The sequence below is a fragment of the Rosa chinensis genome, chromosome 4 (assembly GCF_002994745.2).
Source record: "Rosa chinensis cultivar Old Blush chromosome 4, RchiOBHm-V2, whole genome shotgun sequence".
Classification (NCBI taxonomy): domain Eukaryota; kingdom Viridiplantae; phylum Streptophyta; class Magnoliopsida; order Rosales; family Rosaceae; genus Rosa; species Rosa chinensis.
The window spans coordinates 7,670,701-7,687,375 of NC_037091.1; the positions used below are offsets into that span (position 1 = coordinate 7,670,701).

A 16,675-nucleotide genomic window follows, 5' to 3' on the forward strand; every position below is an offset into this window, starting at 1 on the left:
AAGTGAAATTATGTTGGGTGACATTTCGCTCACTGTGTGCAATTTTTGCTCAACAATTTAGCATTTCAAGTATTCTAAAAAGTAAATTAGAGGTGTACTAAGTATGAGATGTCCAAATAGCAAATTTGGAGGTTCAACTAGAACCACCCTTTTTTTTTTTTTTAGAATGATTTTTACTTACATTTCTATCTATCAATAGTTTGAAGTTTTTATAACAACCTTTTAAAATTTACTCATTGGTTGCACCTTTCATGTTTCACAACTTTCATTTCTCAAAAAAAAAAAAAAAAAAAATAGATGTTTAAAGTAAATTTTAGCAAATTGTCAGCGATTCAACATTTACTATTTCACCTTAAATTAGTACAACTTACTATATAATAATAGGGTGGTGCTATTCAAACACCTATTTTCTATTACTTTTATTTTATTTTCTTTTACAAATTGCCCTACCTACCCTCCCTTGCAATTTTGTTTTCTTTTCTAGCTTATTACTTTTTTCTATTTGGCAAGTCAATCATGAATCAACCATCATTATACAATAAATCAAATTTTTTTTTTTTGCTACTAAGTTATTATGATACTAAGATCTTTCAAGTAACATTAATTTTCAGTAGTAAATATGGTTTTGCTCTCCATATTGTTAGGTAAAAAGGTACCGGACCTAATTCAATATTGTGAAGAGAATGCCAATACAATAACTAGTTGGTTATTTAGAGTAGTAGTTATAATTACTGGACTGAAATGTATAGATGGTAAAAAGTTGGTATGTATATAAAAATGAAATGCATAAACCATAGTTGGAGCTGCAAAACCAGAGAGTAAAAAGTTGCATATGAACTCACAGTAGCAAAGAAGAAGCTATCCTTATCTCAACACATTTAATTCCTTTCAACTAGAAGCAATGATAAAATTGTCAACACAAATACTTCAATAATTATATTGGAGCATGAATTACCCAAATAATTTGGTAGAAAATAACAGAAACCAATGTACCAGTCCACAACATTGCTTCATAAAATTAAAAACTAATAAACAAGAGTAACTAGAAACATCAAAACCAATCAATCCCCAATATAAAACACAAACCCTTGCTGAAACCCACCCCCACCCCCACAAACAACCACTCCTTATCTCTGAAACCCCCCTCAACTCATATTTGTATAATTTTTCTATGGCAAAATCTTTCGTATTCTAGCATAATATAGTAGAACAAATCATGTCTATAATCATAAGGTATCATAATTAGGCTACTGTAAAGTTATATAGTTGCTCAATGGATTCAAATACACCAAATATTTTCAGTTAGAATCTTACTAGGAATGATAGATTCAAAGGGACTAGAATGATCACTGAACTCATATTTTTCTCACATGCTCCATTGCCAATCAAGTGTAAAATTTTCTCCAAAGATGGGTCTAAAGTTGCTTGTTCTGCATTGATTGAACTTCAGAGCATCACATTAGAGAGATAAAATGACTATGCTAGAGAAGTTTTGATGGAAAAAAAAAAAGGGGGAATTGAAAAGAGTTTTAAAGTCCTCTGTGCCTGAGGGAAAATAAGGGTTTAGGATTTGAGAATGATTGAATTGTCAAATAGAAAAAGAAAAATATTTAATTGCAAGAGAGGTAATTTGTAAAAAAAAATTGATTTAAAGTAATAGAAAAATAGAAGAGGTGTGTGAATAGAGAAAAATGGTGATTAAATAATAGCACCACCCTAATAATATTATTCAAGGTTTCTTGTAAAATACAGTAGATAATTAATAAAACAAACATTTTCAAAAGTTTCATGTAAAATTTCCATGTTTTTCTTTAAATTTCCATCATTTTTCTCGATTATTTACCGATATAGATATATCTTTGATATTTCCTTCAAAATTTCCATTTTTCGGACTATCGATATTTCCTCGATACTCGATATTTTAGTCATTGATTCAAACAATAACAATAATCACAACATCCATACTCTTGCATCTGAAGGTAACACCAATCATCACAGCAACAATCTCTATCATTATTAACTCAATAACAAACCAACATCCTTTACACAACAATTACCACACACACGTCTGCCACTTTGGCTATCACCACTTCGGTCATTTAACACACAAACTACCACACTTTAACTCACATAAACCAAATCAGCATTCTTTTAAAAAGCTATTCATGAGTTGCAATAACCGCGCAGTTACCCCATGAATACATTGGCAGACAAATTAGAGCTCTAACTAAATCATAATCATTCACCCAAGGACGTGATATCTCGATTTTGTAACCATATTCACCCTAAGGCATGGTTCCTGATTTCGTAACCATTCACCCAAAGGCATGATATCCCTATTTTGTCACCAGGGTCACACTAGACCCAAGGACACACTAGACCGAAAACATTCAAAAAGGTCACACTAGACTAAAAACGAAACATGTTACACTAGATCCATGGTCACACAAGACCAAAATTATTTTAAAAGGCACACTAGACCTATGATCACACAAGACCAAAATCATTTAAACATGTCATGCTAGACCCACGGTCACACAAAACAAAAATCATTTAAACATGTCACACTAGACCCATGGCCACACAAGACCAAAACATTTAAGAAAGGTCACATTAGACCCAAAAATGTTTCACAAAACTCAAATTAAACGATATCACAATTGTACACTTTACAACTATTGTTTCCACACTCAAAGAACTTTCAAAACAATATAAATCATCTTTCACAATATGTTGTTTTCCTCAAAAATCAAGTCTCAAAACCATCAATGATCCAAATTGCAAATTTTTTTCACCACAAAACAATTTGACCAAGATATATATATATATAGTCAGTCATCCACTTAGTGATGCTACAAATACTAACTATAGTTTATAGTTTAAATATTAAATACTAAAGTAATAAGGTAACTCCCTTCACACAAGAACGTCGTGATATTTACTCACTTCTATATCCCGTTGCGTCTTCATACGCCACACGAGATAAAGCACATAACCATTAATTCCGTTCATAACGACTCTCAAGCACCTAATCACTTAAAGTTCGAAACACGTGAACTAAAAATCGAAGACTACGTCAATCAAGACGAAACTTCATTTGAGACCACCCAAGGTCTCCAGAACACTTCCATGACCAATTTGTCAAAACAACAAGGTGATCCAACGGTACGAAGTGGTGTTAACTCAGTGATTAGAGCACCCACTACCTATGTACGAAGTCATGAGTTCGAGTCACCATAGGGGCATAAGTGAAACCGTTTGATCCTCTTTTAAAAAAAAAAAATTTAAAAAAAAAAAAAACAAGGTGATCCAACGGTCGGATTTTCACAAATCAAAAACCGAACAAACCGAAACAGAAAATAACCTAACTTGTCCACAAGGTCGAGCAATCACAAAATTAAACACACCTACATGTTCGTATCGACCAACATATGCTAACGGAGGAAATAACTACTCCAAAGGTGGCCAGACGCGCCACGAAGTGTCGCCCAAACCAACTTCACAACCTGCAAAATTAGCTTCGACCAACTTGTAGATCACATCAAGATGAGCAACTTTCATACCTGGCACCAAGTCCAATTTGGCCTGGATCAAGCTAGATCAAGCTCGAAAGTTTTCGACCATTAAACTTCAAATCTCGATTCCAATCTCCACACTTCGATTTGATCTTCAAGGCTGCCATGGATGGAAAGAGGAGGAAGAGAGCTACAAAACCCAGTAGGTTTCGAGCCCTAAAGTAGCAGGAATCGGCTAGAGCGATGTCGGCAACCCGCTGCTGCCTTGTAGCCTTCAATCCGCCTTCCGCGGTGCAAATTGATCCAAATGGGGAAGAAGAGGAGAGAGAGAGAGAGAGAGAGGAAGAGAATGTTGTCAGAGGACACCAAAGGAATGATTTTTGACCGGGTCTGGTCTGTTGGGTGAGAGGGAATTCTTCTGGAATTTTCCAAAAAATTTCCCAAAATGGAAACTCTAAAAGTAATTTCTGAAATATCCAATTTATACAAAATTTCCAAAAATAGAAATAACTTCCGTTGACCATAAAACTTTCTCATATGATCTCCAATTTTCGCATACCGCATGTCAACAAATTCGTATCGACTCGCTCTATGACTTTTATGAAAGAAGTTTTTGGAGAAACTCAACAAATAAAAATTCAACCTTTGACACCTCAAAAATAAAACGTTTCGAGTAAATATTCGTCCGAAATTCTTCCACTTCACCAACAACTCAAGTAATCTTACAAAAGAATACTTTATTAATTCCAGGAAATTTTTAGAAATTAATAACGAATTTTCGGAGTATCACACTTCGTGATTCAAATCACAAAGCTATTGATCCACAATTAAATGCTAATTTGGTGCCTTCATGCTCATGGAAAAATACTGTTTTGTGCAATTTAAAAGATAACTCAAATCAAATGGAAGAATCTTGGGTGAGCAATGATATATTCTATAACAGGCAAATTGGCTCAATGGAAGATGCTCTCATATATGGTAAGAAACAAGACAACAATAAAAACGCGATCATGTCAATATTGTGGAGAGATATTGAGCAAAATTTTGTTGACTTTGTTGGAGTTAATACATTCATTATGCAAATTCCCAAAGAATTTAGTTAACCATATTAAGAAAGAAGAAAGGTGAGACAAATTTTGGGTTGGCAAAATTAATTATGATAAGCAGATTTCTGAAGTCAACATTAGCTAGGTATTCCATTAATTATTTATTCATTTAGAAAGGAATAATTCAAGATTTGAATTCAAGGTTGAAATCTTTCGAACCAGGGTGAAATCAAAGACTTGAATTTCAGGGTGAAATCTTTCCAACCAGGGCGAAATCAAAGACTTGAATTCGAGGGCGACATCTTTCCAATCAGGACAGCTTGATGCGGAAGCGTATATATGGGGCAACATCAAATGCATTATTTATCATTTAACTATAGATTTGTAATCTTTGATATTTCATTATTTATATATTTTTTAAGGCATCTTCTTTACATTTAATTTAAGATTTATTTTTAATTAGCTTTTATCATTTTAGTTTAAGTCTACTTGTTCTTCAAGTTGTGTAAACCTTATGTTTATGGGTCGTTTTCTATGTATTATATAGCTTATGATCTACGAAATAAAAAGTAAGTTTATTTGCGGCATAGATTTGTCTTTCTTTACAATTACTACTTCTTATTTCTGGTGTAAGTTGAGTGACCGTCGGAGCTTGTCAGTGCCGGAGCCACGTTGGGGCCTACTGAGTCCCGTGACCCAGTAAAGTTTATATATTTTCTAGTTTTTTCATATGCAGTGTGATTAGTCTGGCATAGTGGAAGCTTGATCAATTGGCAACATTAGGGTCATGGGTTCGAGCTACTAAGCACGGATAACTTTTGTGTGTTTTTTGTTTTGTTTTTCTGGCCTGAACATTTATGTTTTGTATATAATATATATTATGTTTTGGACATTTACACTAGTTTTGAAATTACTTTTAATATAGTTATTTACAAATTGTTTTAGACAATAAAAGATATCATTTTGGGTGTTTTTTTTTCTTTTATTTGTCAATGAAATTTTTTTTCTTTTATGGAGGTTTAATATTTTGTGAGTGCCCCACTTGACATCAAATCCTGGCACCGCGCCTGGAGCCTGTGTTTGATACATTTTTCCCACCAATGTCCAACCAGGAGGATTTAAGCTCAGGTGTACAAATATAGTTGGAGTTTTAATCATTAACTATTCTAACAACTAATAGCAGAGGTAAATAAAATAAATATCTTAGTAGCTTGAGGGTGACATGCAGTTGGGGTAGCCGGCCAAGCAAGTGCTCTCTCCAAAACTAGATTTTGCGGCGCGCATTCCAATTCGTCTTCAAAATGTCATGGATAGGAAATTGGTCGGTCGGTCGGTTTTTGTTGGGGGGGGGGGGGGGGGGGGGGGGGGGGTGTTTATTAATCTCTGTTGAATTGGTCTCTGTTGAATGATTTGTATCCTGGATTATATATCTTTGATACAGAAAAGGAAGGCCTGTTGAATAGAGCCAGTTAAATTATTTGTATATTTGAGGCCTGTTGAATAGAGCCAGTTAAATTATTTGTATATTTGAGGCCTGTTGAATAGAGCCAGTTAAATTATTTGTATATTTAAGGCCTCTGTTGAATTGAAGGGGAGCCTGTCGGATGATATGTATCTATGATACAGAAAAGGAAGGCCTGTTGAATAGAGCCAGTTAAATTATTTGTATATTTAAGGCCTCTGTTGAATTATTTGTATCTTTGATACAGAAAAGAAAGGCCCATTGTCAACACGTTGATTTGCATGCATGTCCAAAACAAGCTCTATAAGAAGGTGAAGAGTCGGAGCTACTTTGCTCACCACCACGTAACTCGGTGCGGGTTTGATAGATATAGAGAAGTTCTTATTTCTAATTTTGCATTTCCCAGTCTGTCATTTATCAAACTTCAGTAAAAATGGTCCTGGGAAAATCAAGCGACCCTGATCGTCTGGAGCAGCTGAAGGCCTTCGACGAATCCAAAGCTGGTGTCAAAGGGCTCGTTGATGCCGGAATCACCAAAGTCCCACCCATTTTCGTCCGTCCAAAGAAAGATCCCTCCACCGCTCTCAACCATAAGATATCTGGCCATTTCAGTATTCCAGTGGTTGATCTGGCTGACAATGAAGGAAGATCTGCCGAGGTGATCGACCAAGTCCGGAGGGCCGCAGAGAGTTACGGGTTGTTTCAGGTGGTGAACCATGGGATACCTGAGAGAGTGATGGAGGACATGATGGAGGCAACGCATGGCTTTCACGAGCTTCCCAGGGAGGCCAAGGCTGAGTACTATGGTCGGGAGCTTGCAAGGAACGTCAAGTACTTCTCTGGCAGTTCCCTCTATCTGTTGATGTTTGCTGATTGGAGGGACACTTTGCAGTGTAACATAAGTGACGAGCAGTTCGATCCTCAAGAAATTCCTCTCGTTTGCAGGTATGTTCATCCCTTGAAATCTTCTGCAATTTCAGGGAAGGACGTGTTTTTGGGTTAACCTCTTTGCGGGTAGTTATCCCTTAAAATCCCCTCTCACCATCTTTCACGTACATACTACATGTATGCATGCATGTGCTCCTTTAAATGACGAGTTATTAACACTATTATGAAACCTCACAACCCATGATTGATTTCTCTCTCACGAAATCATTTACGTATGTGTCATCCGAAAAGAAAGTTAATTTATGCATTATATATATTCTCTATATACACCAAACCAAGTTTGTCAATGCATTATTTAATAGATTCAATCTTGACATTTTTTTTGAATGGATCTTGACAAATTTTTAGTAAGGTTTATTTTCAAAGGATTTTGAAAAAATGAATGATTTTGATTTTTATACTATAGGTCGGGTGAGGAGAACTTCTCCTTTTTTTTTTTTTTTTGGGTGGTTCTAGTTGGATCTCCAAATTTGATATTTGGACCTCTAACTCTTTTCAATTATTAATAGACTTTGTCAAGTAATATGAAAAGACAAATAAGGACAAAATGAGAAAAATGAAAAGAGTTTTTCTATTCGAACCTCCAAATTTACTCACTTGACCTCTATGCTTTTTATACCTCTTATCAAATTTTCAAATACTAAATTTACTCACTAAACCTCACTAAACTTCCTCAAATAACATCAATCATATAATTTGCAAACAAATTATTATCTTTAAAATAAAAAATTTAGTCATTTTAATGATTTAATCACTCTATAAATCTTAACTAAATATAGATTTCTTAATCAAACTTGAGTTTCAAAAATTAATGTCTAATCAATAAGAAAATGGCATGAACTATTATGTTTTATTTATTTTTTTTCTATTTTAGCTGTGCAAAAAAAAATGAAGAAATCATTTGTTTTTATTCTCAAAAAAAAAAATCATTGGTTTTTTAATTTTTTTTTCTGTATTTTTTGTACGACATGATTAATTATTTAAAAAATTTTAGTTTTTTTTTTTTTGGCATATATAATAGATTGACTTCGATTTAGGTCATAAATCATAAGAGAATTTATTTTGTTTTCCCTCATCAATATGCGTTCAACATATATATCATACATTTTTATGTCACATGATCTTAAATTCTTAATCATATTATTAATTATTATTAAATATATATGAATGCTTTAATGAGTATGTAGTGAAATTGGAAAATAAAAATAAATAAGGAAAATAATAAGGAATACAATCTAATATTATTGAATCGGAAAGTCTACATAAAATAAATATAATATTATTTTGGTATAATTATTGTCCTTAATAGTCATTTTATAGTAGGTTATATATGTCATTTAATAATTCATAATAGAGTGAGGTCTAGTGAGCAGATTTGGAGGTCCCAATAGAAACTCTCAAATGAAAAAAAAAAATTACTCTTCTTACCTCCCCATATATAACATTCAATTAAAATTTTTTTTTCTTTTTCCGGAATTTCCGTATATTGCCATATAGTTTTATAATTTACCTAAAACAATTAAGTAAAAATAATAATTTATATACATGACCCATCATTTAATACAAAAGTAAATTCAAAACAATCTGATTTGGAATTTCTTAAACTAAATTAATTGAATATTATGATATAGTTATTACTCAATCTTCCAACCCAAAACCCTTGAAATCATTCTTTTAGCAAATTCAAAGTGATTCTAGCAACATATCAAGATCAATAACCAACCTCTGAGTAATTTTGGTGGAGGAGAGACATACTCATAAGAGAGCAATATCATGTGATTTTGATTTATTCTTCTTCTCATAGTTGAAGATAGAGATAAAGAGTAGAGTAAAAGATTATTTTATCTCATGTTCAAAGGTGTTTTGGTAAAATAAGGAGGTCTACTTAGTTTTTTAGGTATTATAAAAAGTAAATTAGAGGTGTACTAAGTATAGGAGGTCCAAATAACAAATTTAGAGATCCAACTAGAACCACCTTTTTTTTTTTTGGATTAGTAACGAGAGACGTTCTCTCTTAATAAAGAAACTATATGTATAAATAAGAAATTGTACATTGTCATTTACTGTCAATTGAAAATCACAATTGCTGCACGTCATGGCTAGAGATTAATTAATCACATCATGGGTTAATTAATTAAGCTAATAATTAATTAATTAGGCCACTAATTAATCAATTAATAGTTTATTCTCTTCATTCTTTTTCTTCCTTCTCCGGTCTTAAAGCATATCAGAAGGCATCATCTTGAAATACTCGAATTCGGCTTCCTCACTCATGTTGACCATGGTTGATTACTGTTGACTTTTCATCTCCTTGTCGAAAACTCAAATTTGTTCCAATTTTGTACCATTTTCTTCCAAAATTCTCAACTCCACTTATTTGCTACAAAATAAATAAAAATGGATTAGTTACATATTATTTTTGACATGAGGATTGGCTTATTTTAGATGCTAAGACGGCTTATTTTAGATGCTAAGACGGCGTTGAAAGACAAAAACTATTTAAAAATCTAGTTATCAAGTGTTTTTGGATCCTTATATTTTGGGTGATTTTCTCATGCTCCTCATCTACATGTTTCATTTTTTTTTTTAATACATTATTAAATGAGCACGAAAATGAAGTGCAGCATGCAGAAAATGCTAAATGGGGAGGCTTCATATTTATTAAGATTGAGACGACTTCCAGTTTTGTTATATTCTTAATTTGTTAGTTCTCCAATATACATCTCATTTGCCCTTTCTTTCCATCTTATTAGTGAAGCTAAGTCTCAATAATGAATATATAATGTTAGTAGCATGATATTACGATGAAAATTAAGAAAATATGCTAACTATTTTTCTTTTAATATTATAAAATCAATTTATAATAAAAATACATAGATAAAATAAAATAAAAATAGTTATCAATTGTCAAACTCTCTAATGTGTACTGTACGGGATTGTGACTTATGTAATATTGTTTTGCTAAAATGAACGACAAATGATTTTTATTCGAACTGATGATGTGGTTTCCTTTACACAATCTGCAGAGATATAATTATGGAGTATTCTATGCATGCTCACAAATTAGGTGTCATTTTGTTTGCATTGCTATCTGAGGCGCTTGGGCTCAAACCTGATCACCTCAAAAACATGGATTGCGCAGAGGAGCATGTGATTCTTAATCATTACTATCCCCCATGCCCGGAACCTGAACTAGCTATTGGTACTATCGAACACGCAGATCCTGATTTTCTGACAATCCTACTTCAAGACCAAATTGGTGGACTCCAGGTTTTGTACCAAAACCAGTGGATTGATGTTCCTCATGTACCTGGAGCTCTGGTGGTGAACATTGGAGATTTCTTGCAGGCAAGCTTTCTATGTCACATCTATTCACCAAGGATATTTACTATTGTTTCAGTACATATTGAAATTATATACGGTGAATTGCTTCCTGTACACAATTTTATGTTTTATCATACCATATAAGACGTACCAGTGACATATATAAATATAAATATAAATATATATATATATATATTTAAATATAAATATATATATATATATATATATATATATATATATTGTCATGGAAGCTGATACCTATGTTGTAAATTCCAGATATGAAACAGCTAACTATAATTTGGACAATTTAGGTAACGATAGAGCAGCAGGCAAATATTCAAAAAAAAAAAAAAAAATCATGCAACATTTGCCATCGGTTACCCGGCCATATATTTTTTAACCCGGAAGTGTTTTGATGATAGAGACTATTGCTTTTTATCTTCCATCTGCGATCTAATTCTGAATGATCACCTGTATTACACAATTACAAGTACATAAACACAAGAACTATAGGCATGCTAGTTAGATTATATTAACATAAGAACAAGGCACATACCTAATGTGAAGAGTCAAAGGTCATCACTGCAAGTCTTAGTGTTCTATAGATTTTTAAGTCCAAGTAATCTCTTAATGGGGGGAGTGACTGTAGAACTCGTTGTCTAGAGAATGCAAGGACCTCGACTTATATAGAGGTTGATATTAGAATCCTTCCCATAAAATTAATCCTAATATATACTAAAACAAATAATTACTCCTCTATATTATGTATCAATATACATTACCTTGTATTCAAGTATATTAAGTTTCACTAATCAATATAGATGTAGATACAATATCCATATTGTAATAGGATTATAATCTCTAAGCAATCTCAATATTGAAAGTCATTAACTTGTTATTATAACTACTACATATAAACAACAATGAGTCCACAAAATAATTCTTACACCATTTCCATTGCACTTAAGGTGAACTGTAGAAAACTTCAATTTCTTTAATCCAAACATTCAATGAATTCTTTATATTTTTTTAAGCAACAAGTCACTGTATCGTGTAAAAATATATATATATATATATACAGATCTTATCTAGAGCTCTGAAATTAAAGTGTGCTTTTAGAGTTTAGAGTCACTTTTCGATTGCATATCCACATATCGACCATTCAGTTTTTAGGTATTAATGTATAGGTCATCTCTGCAAAATTTCAGCCAAATTGATGGTCATTAAGGCATTGATAACTTCCTTAAAGCTAGTATGGTTCAGGTTGGACAGATTCAATTCTTTCATCGGTTTAAGCGAGTTAATTAGATAACTTAAAGATCATCAATTTGGCTAAAATTTTTCAGAAATGATCTATACATGTGTACCTAAAAACTGAATGGTTGAGATGTGAATATGAAACAGAAAAATGACCCTAAACTCTAAACTTACACTTTAATTTCAGAGCGAGGCCTCGATCTGAATAAATATTTTATATATACACACACACATATGTTCAACATTGTATATTTGCATGTGATTCCTCATGTCGTTGTTGACTGCAAAAGTTTCTAATATGTAGGCCATTTCTCAAATACATTAAACAGCCTCCATTTAAGCTGTCACTTCTAATGAACTATTTGAGAAACTTTTTAAAAGGCTCTATTCTATTGCACTTTTGAATTTTCACAATGAACTTAACTGTCTAGTGCCACTTTTGTTTTTCCCAACAATTATAAATTAATTTACCTATTTTGTAGTTTCTAACTAATGGGTATGTTGATGCAGATAATGTCAAACAATAAGTTCATAAGCGTCAATCACAGAGTATTGGCTAAAAAGGAAGGTCCCAGAATTTCTGTGGCATGTTTTTTCAGACCATCACTAGAAAACTCTTCGAGATTGTATGGGCCAATCAAGGAGTTGACATCAGAAGAAAAACCTCCAGTTTACCGAGAAACAACTATGAAAGATTATACTCAGTGCCACTACAAACAATGGGAAGCAAATGAGGTATCCGGGCTTGAAAGCTTGAAGCTGTGAATTTATAATGAAGTTTGAGCTGAAACATGTATCTAGTACTAGTTTATGCAATAATTGGTTAGTCTCTTACTGTTAGGACTAGAATAAAAATGACATACGGCACCCTTATTGGAGATGCCATGTTATTATTTTAATTTCTATGATATTATTATTTTAATTTCTATGTATCAAATACATTTTTTTTCATGTTTAATAATATGTTCTGAGATGATCAAAAATTTGTTGCTACTTAACTGGGATTATTGTTGATTTCTTCCAACTTTTCGAATCTGGCCCAATTGTGCTCTTGAAAGTTGGTGTGACTTTGTTCGTGATGGTGCTATCACTGTGACAATGTCCTTCTCCTAGCCAGATTAGGGTCTGGGTGCCTTGAACTCTCCTGGTTTGAGTTATTGTTGTCATATTTTCTATTTTTGTCGCAAGTTGTTGTACTTGTTGTCTTGGTTTGGCTTTTGGTCAATCCTCGGTGGATGTTATTCCTTTATGTTTGCTGGATTTGTAATTTTGATTTGTTTTATTGAATTTTGTTATATTGTTTGCTAAAAAAGAAATTCTTGTGTTTTTTTTTTTTCATCAAAAACTTCTTGTTAAAATTTCCAAATTTCACACTGTTTTTTAACTAGGCTTAGTTAGAATTCTTTGAATGATTTTCTAAAAAGTTGAAAACGACCTTATGAAAATTAAGATAAAAATTCATAATTATCCCTATGAAGAATCCGATTAATTTTGAAAAATGACCATTTTTAGGTCTCCAAGTTGATTTATAAACTGATTTTCTAAAAAATTGAAAAACAACCTTATGGCGAGATAAAAAGTCATTATTATCCCATGAAGTCTCATTCTAACCTAACTTGCTAGCAACACTAATCTCTCTCTCTCTCTCTCTAGCAAAAGACTATTCCATCATCTTGGTGTCACTATGTGCTTTCTTCTCCAATGAACGCCAAAGAAGTTCGTTGCCTTAATCTTCGCCTCTGGTAAAGACTAATGTCAATTTTCATGTATCTTCCTCTTTCTTTCTACTTCTATGACCTGAATTAAGTTATATGGGAAATTTTAATTATTTTATTGTTCTTTTCTATCTTACAAAGTCCTTTAATAATCAAGTGAGAGATTTAACATGTCCAATTGAAAATTAGGCCAAGATTTCCTAGGAATACATTGAATATGATTTGAACGTGATATATAATTGAATCATCATTTGAACATGTTGATTGAGAGACTATTCATGTCATACTATCCAAAACACAGTCGAACTCTAACCATATGCCTACAAATCTTTAGTAATTTTCTTCATGTCTAATCAAATTTTTTCTTCTTTTTTTTAACTTCCAGATTCGTTGGCTTCACTTCTATTTTTTCATTGCAAACTGCAGAGACTATACACGGTGAAGCTTTCTAAGAGGAAAATTGTAAGAGAAATAAAGATATGAACAAGTATAGATGTTTGATCAGATGTGTATGTAGTGTCATTCTGATGTCTCGTTTAATACCTTTAAAAAATGTAGAAATTTATCTTATTTGCCTTGAGCACCTGTAAAGACAAATGTCAAAATCCCGACAGCAATCCTTGCTTTCCCAACTCGCGGCATTCAATGCCTCAAAAGTAGGAACACCTCCAAAAACATCATAGTAGCAGTGTCTCCATGGGTAAACCCTGTCATAAGCTTCATCAAATAAAGTCATTGGTCTGTTGATATATTCTAATAGTTGGCTTCACAATTATAACAAATAATTGAAATCCAGCAAATACATCCAGGGATTTTTGGAGATTAAGTCAACAAGAAGCTCGAAGCCTCAGTTCAAGGCCTAAGTGATGAATGCTCTGACCAAACCAAGAACAAATTCGCAAGGCAGAAATACAGAATGGAATGGGGACACAAGAAACTTGTCAAACTACCTGACATCACAAGAATTAGCTATGTGTTTCTTCTACACAGCGCACTTGCATGACATGAGGTTTTGATACAAGATCTTTTTAACAGAAACCAAAAATAATTGATGAAGGTGCTAAACGGTCACAAAAAGATAGAAAACTAAAAGCCTGCACTAATATCACAAGCTATGTCTCTCTTTGAAACTCAAAGCAAGCTCGCTGGGTATTTTTTTTTCTTCTCAAAATAAAAGCAACAATTGACCAATAGAGCTACAAGCATACAGTTCGTAGAGTTTGACTTGCACATTAACAAAGGGGCCTCACTTCTGTGCCACAATTTCTCTTCATCAACAAAAGATAACAAAATCACCTCTTCGGGGTAGTTATGACTTTTTATTTCTCTATAAGGTTGGTGTTTTTAACTTTTTAGATAACTAGATTATATATATATATATATATATATATATATATATATATATATATATTATCATATCCTATCTAAAGCGAGGTCTCGGTATGAAATTAAAGTGATATTTTAGAATTTAGAGTCACTTTTTAATCACATATCCACATCTCGACCATTCAATTTTTATGTACTAATGTATAGATCATCTCTGTAAAATTTCAGCTAAACTAATGGTCAATAAGGCATTAATAATTGCCTTAAAGCTAGTATGGTTCAGGTTGGACAGATTCAATTCGTATATTGGTTTAAACAAGTTAGATATCTTAAAGATCATCAATTTAGGTGAAATTTTGCAGAGATAATCTATACATTAGTACTTAAAAATAGAACAGTCGATATATGGATATGAGACCGAAAAGTGACCCTAAACTCTAAGCTCGCATTTTAATTTCAGAGCGAGGCCTTGCTCTGGATAAATATTATATATGTGTGCGCGCGTGTGTGTGTCAATTTAGAGAACTAAAAGTGGTCATTTTTGAAAATTTCTCCTAATGAAAGCGGAAACTAGGAAGCCCCAAATTAAAGAATCCTTATGCCAAATAGATCAAATAAACTCAAAGGGGGGACATTCCACCAAGTCGGGCCATGTGAAGAGAGTCCAAAGTTAGCAAGCGCATCTACAACATGGTTTCTCTCATGAAAAATGTGAGAAGCATGGAAGCTCATTTGAGATAGACGGTGTAAACGTTTCCCCACTCAACCCACAATTGCCAACGCACCAAGTGTGGAGAGTGGAGAAGAGAAAGAATAAAAAGTTAAAAACAGAGTCCACCTGAACAAACATGCTTCCATTCATGCACCTTAGCTAATTCAATGGCCTTAATCACAGTCAAAACCTCTACCTAGCTAGGGATGTTGCAGGTAAGCTCTTTAAATCATACACAGTCAACATGATTTCTTATTAATATTTATAATTATATATATTTTGCATCACGTAGTCAAGATTAAGTAATTAATTGAGGCATGCTTATGGCGTATGTATTATAAGGGTGGTGATCGACCAGTATTTGCTGCTATTGCATGGAAGCAGTAAGGTTATCTAAACCATGGACAAATATTGGGCCATTTTGTCAATAGATATGCATTATGTATGCATGGTCCTTAAATAGAATGATTCATGTGATGCCAAGAGCTAGACACACTTGTGCAGACAATTAAGTGCTCGGTGCTTGTATCAGCAGAGGAAAAGTCGACTTATCTTGCCAATTTCGCTTTAAGCGAAGTGAATGGTTGACGAAGCTCTGTTCGAACCGGTCGTGTGAAACAGTTGGTGATGTCCAGGCAAGAGCATAAGTTGTGTGTCCGGAGAAGAGCTAACCAGTGACGGGGCTCATGGGTGTTCGGCGAACCAAGAAAGATTGATGAGTGTCTAGCGGACAGAGATGACGTCGTGGGTGGACAGATGGCCGGTGATGGGTGGGGTGCCATGGCGAAGCAGTTGACCGGACTGAGATGTACTGATGCCCAGAAACCTTTGCTCCATTGGGTTGAGAGTGAAGCAAAGAGATGGGGAACAGAGAATATGTCCAACGCAGGGGGAACGTTGTGGTACGGGTACGCGGTACGTTAAGATATATTAACTAATTTTAATTAAAATAAATTACATATAATAAATAAAATTATGGAAAAATAATAAATAGATAATCATACCATAAATAAAAGGGAGTTTCTATTCATACCTCCAAAATTAGTATTTGGACTTCCAAATTACTTTTACAAATAACTAATTTGCTATTTAGACCTCCCTAATTTTCCCACAACGCCCATCGTCAATAAAATCAATAAAAACTTTTTTTTTTGTTATGTTCTATTTATACCTCCAAAATCAGTAGTTGAACCTCCTTTAATTTTTGAAGATTTCACAATTCTATTTACCCTTGATATGATTAAGCTACACGGAAGAAGAAGAAGTAAAAAAAAAAAAAAAACTCTAGTTGGTAGTCCTATCTCTCTCTCCCCCTCCCTCTCATCATAGTTTTTCATTAAATCAATTGAATATAGAAGCAGGTTGGTATA

The 16,675-nt window shown here is 33.3% G+C and overlaps 1 protein-coding gene across 1 annotated transcript; it reads left to right on the plus strand.

Moving 5' to 3' along the window:
• Positions 1–6,312: 6,312 nt before the first annotated feature.
• Positions 6,313–12,549, plus strand: LOC112198536 (deacetoxyvindoline 4-hydroxylase). Its single transcript, XM_024339678.2, has 3 exons — positions 6,313–6,968; positions 9,998–10,319; positions 12,063–12,549. Exons 1-3 carry the CDS (start codon positions 6,457–6,459, stop codon positions 12,315–12,317), a joined length of 1,089 nt encoding a protein of 362 aa, XP_024195446.1. The 5' UTR covers positions 6,313–6,456; the 3' UTR covers positions 12,318–12,549.
• Positions 12,550–16,675: the final 4,126 nt, after the last annotated feature.

What these genes read in the sequence shown, in the direction of transcription:
- LOC112198536 (XM_024339678.2), top strand. Translation starts at nt 6,457, where the DNA reads ATGGTCCTGGGAAAATCAAGCGACCCTGATCGTCTGGAGCAGCTGAAG. An exon ending in GAAATTCCTCTCGTTTGCAG is followed by an intron (nt 6,969 to 9,997) that starts GTATGTTCATCC and finishes CACAATCTGCAG; the next exon opens with AGATATAATTATGGAGTATT. An exon ending in ACATTGGAGATTTCTTGCAG is followed by an intron (nt 10,320 to 12,062) that starts GCAAGCTTTCTA and finishes ATGTTGATGCAG; the next exon opens with ATAATGTCAAACAATAAGTT.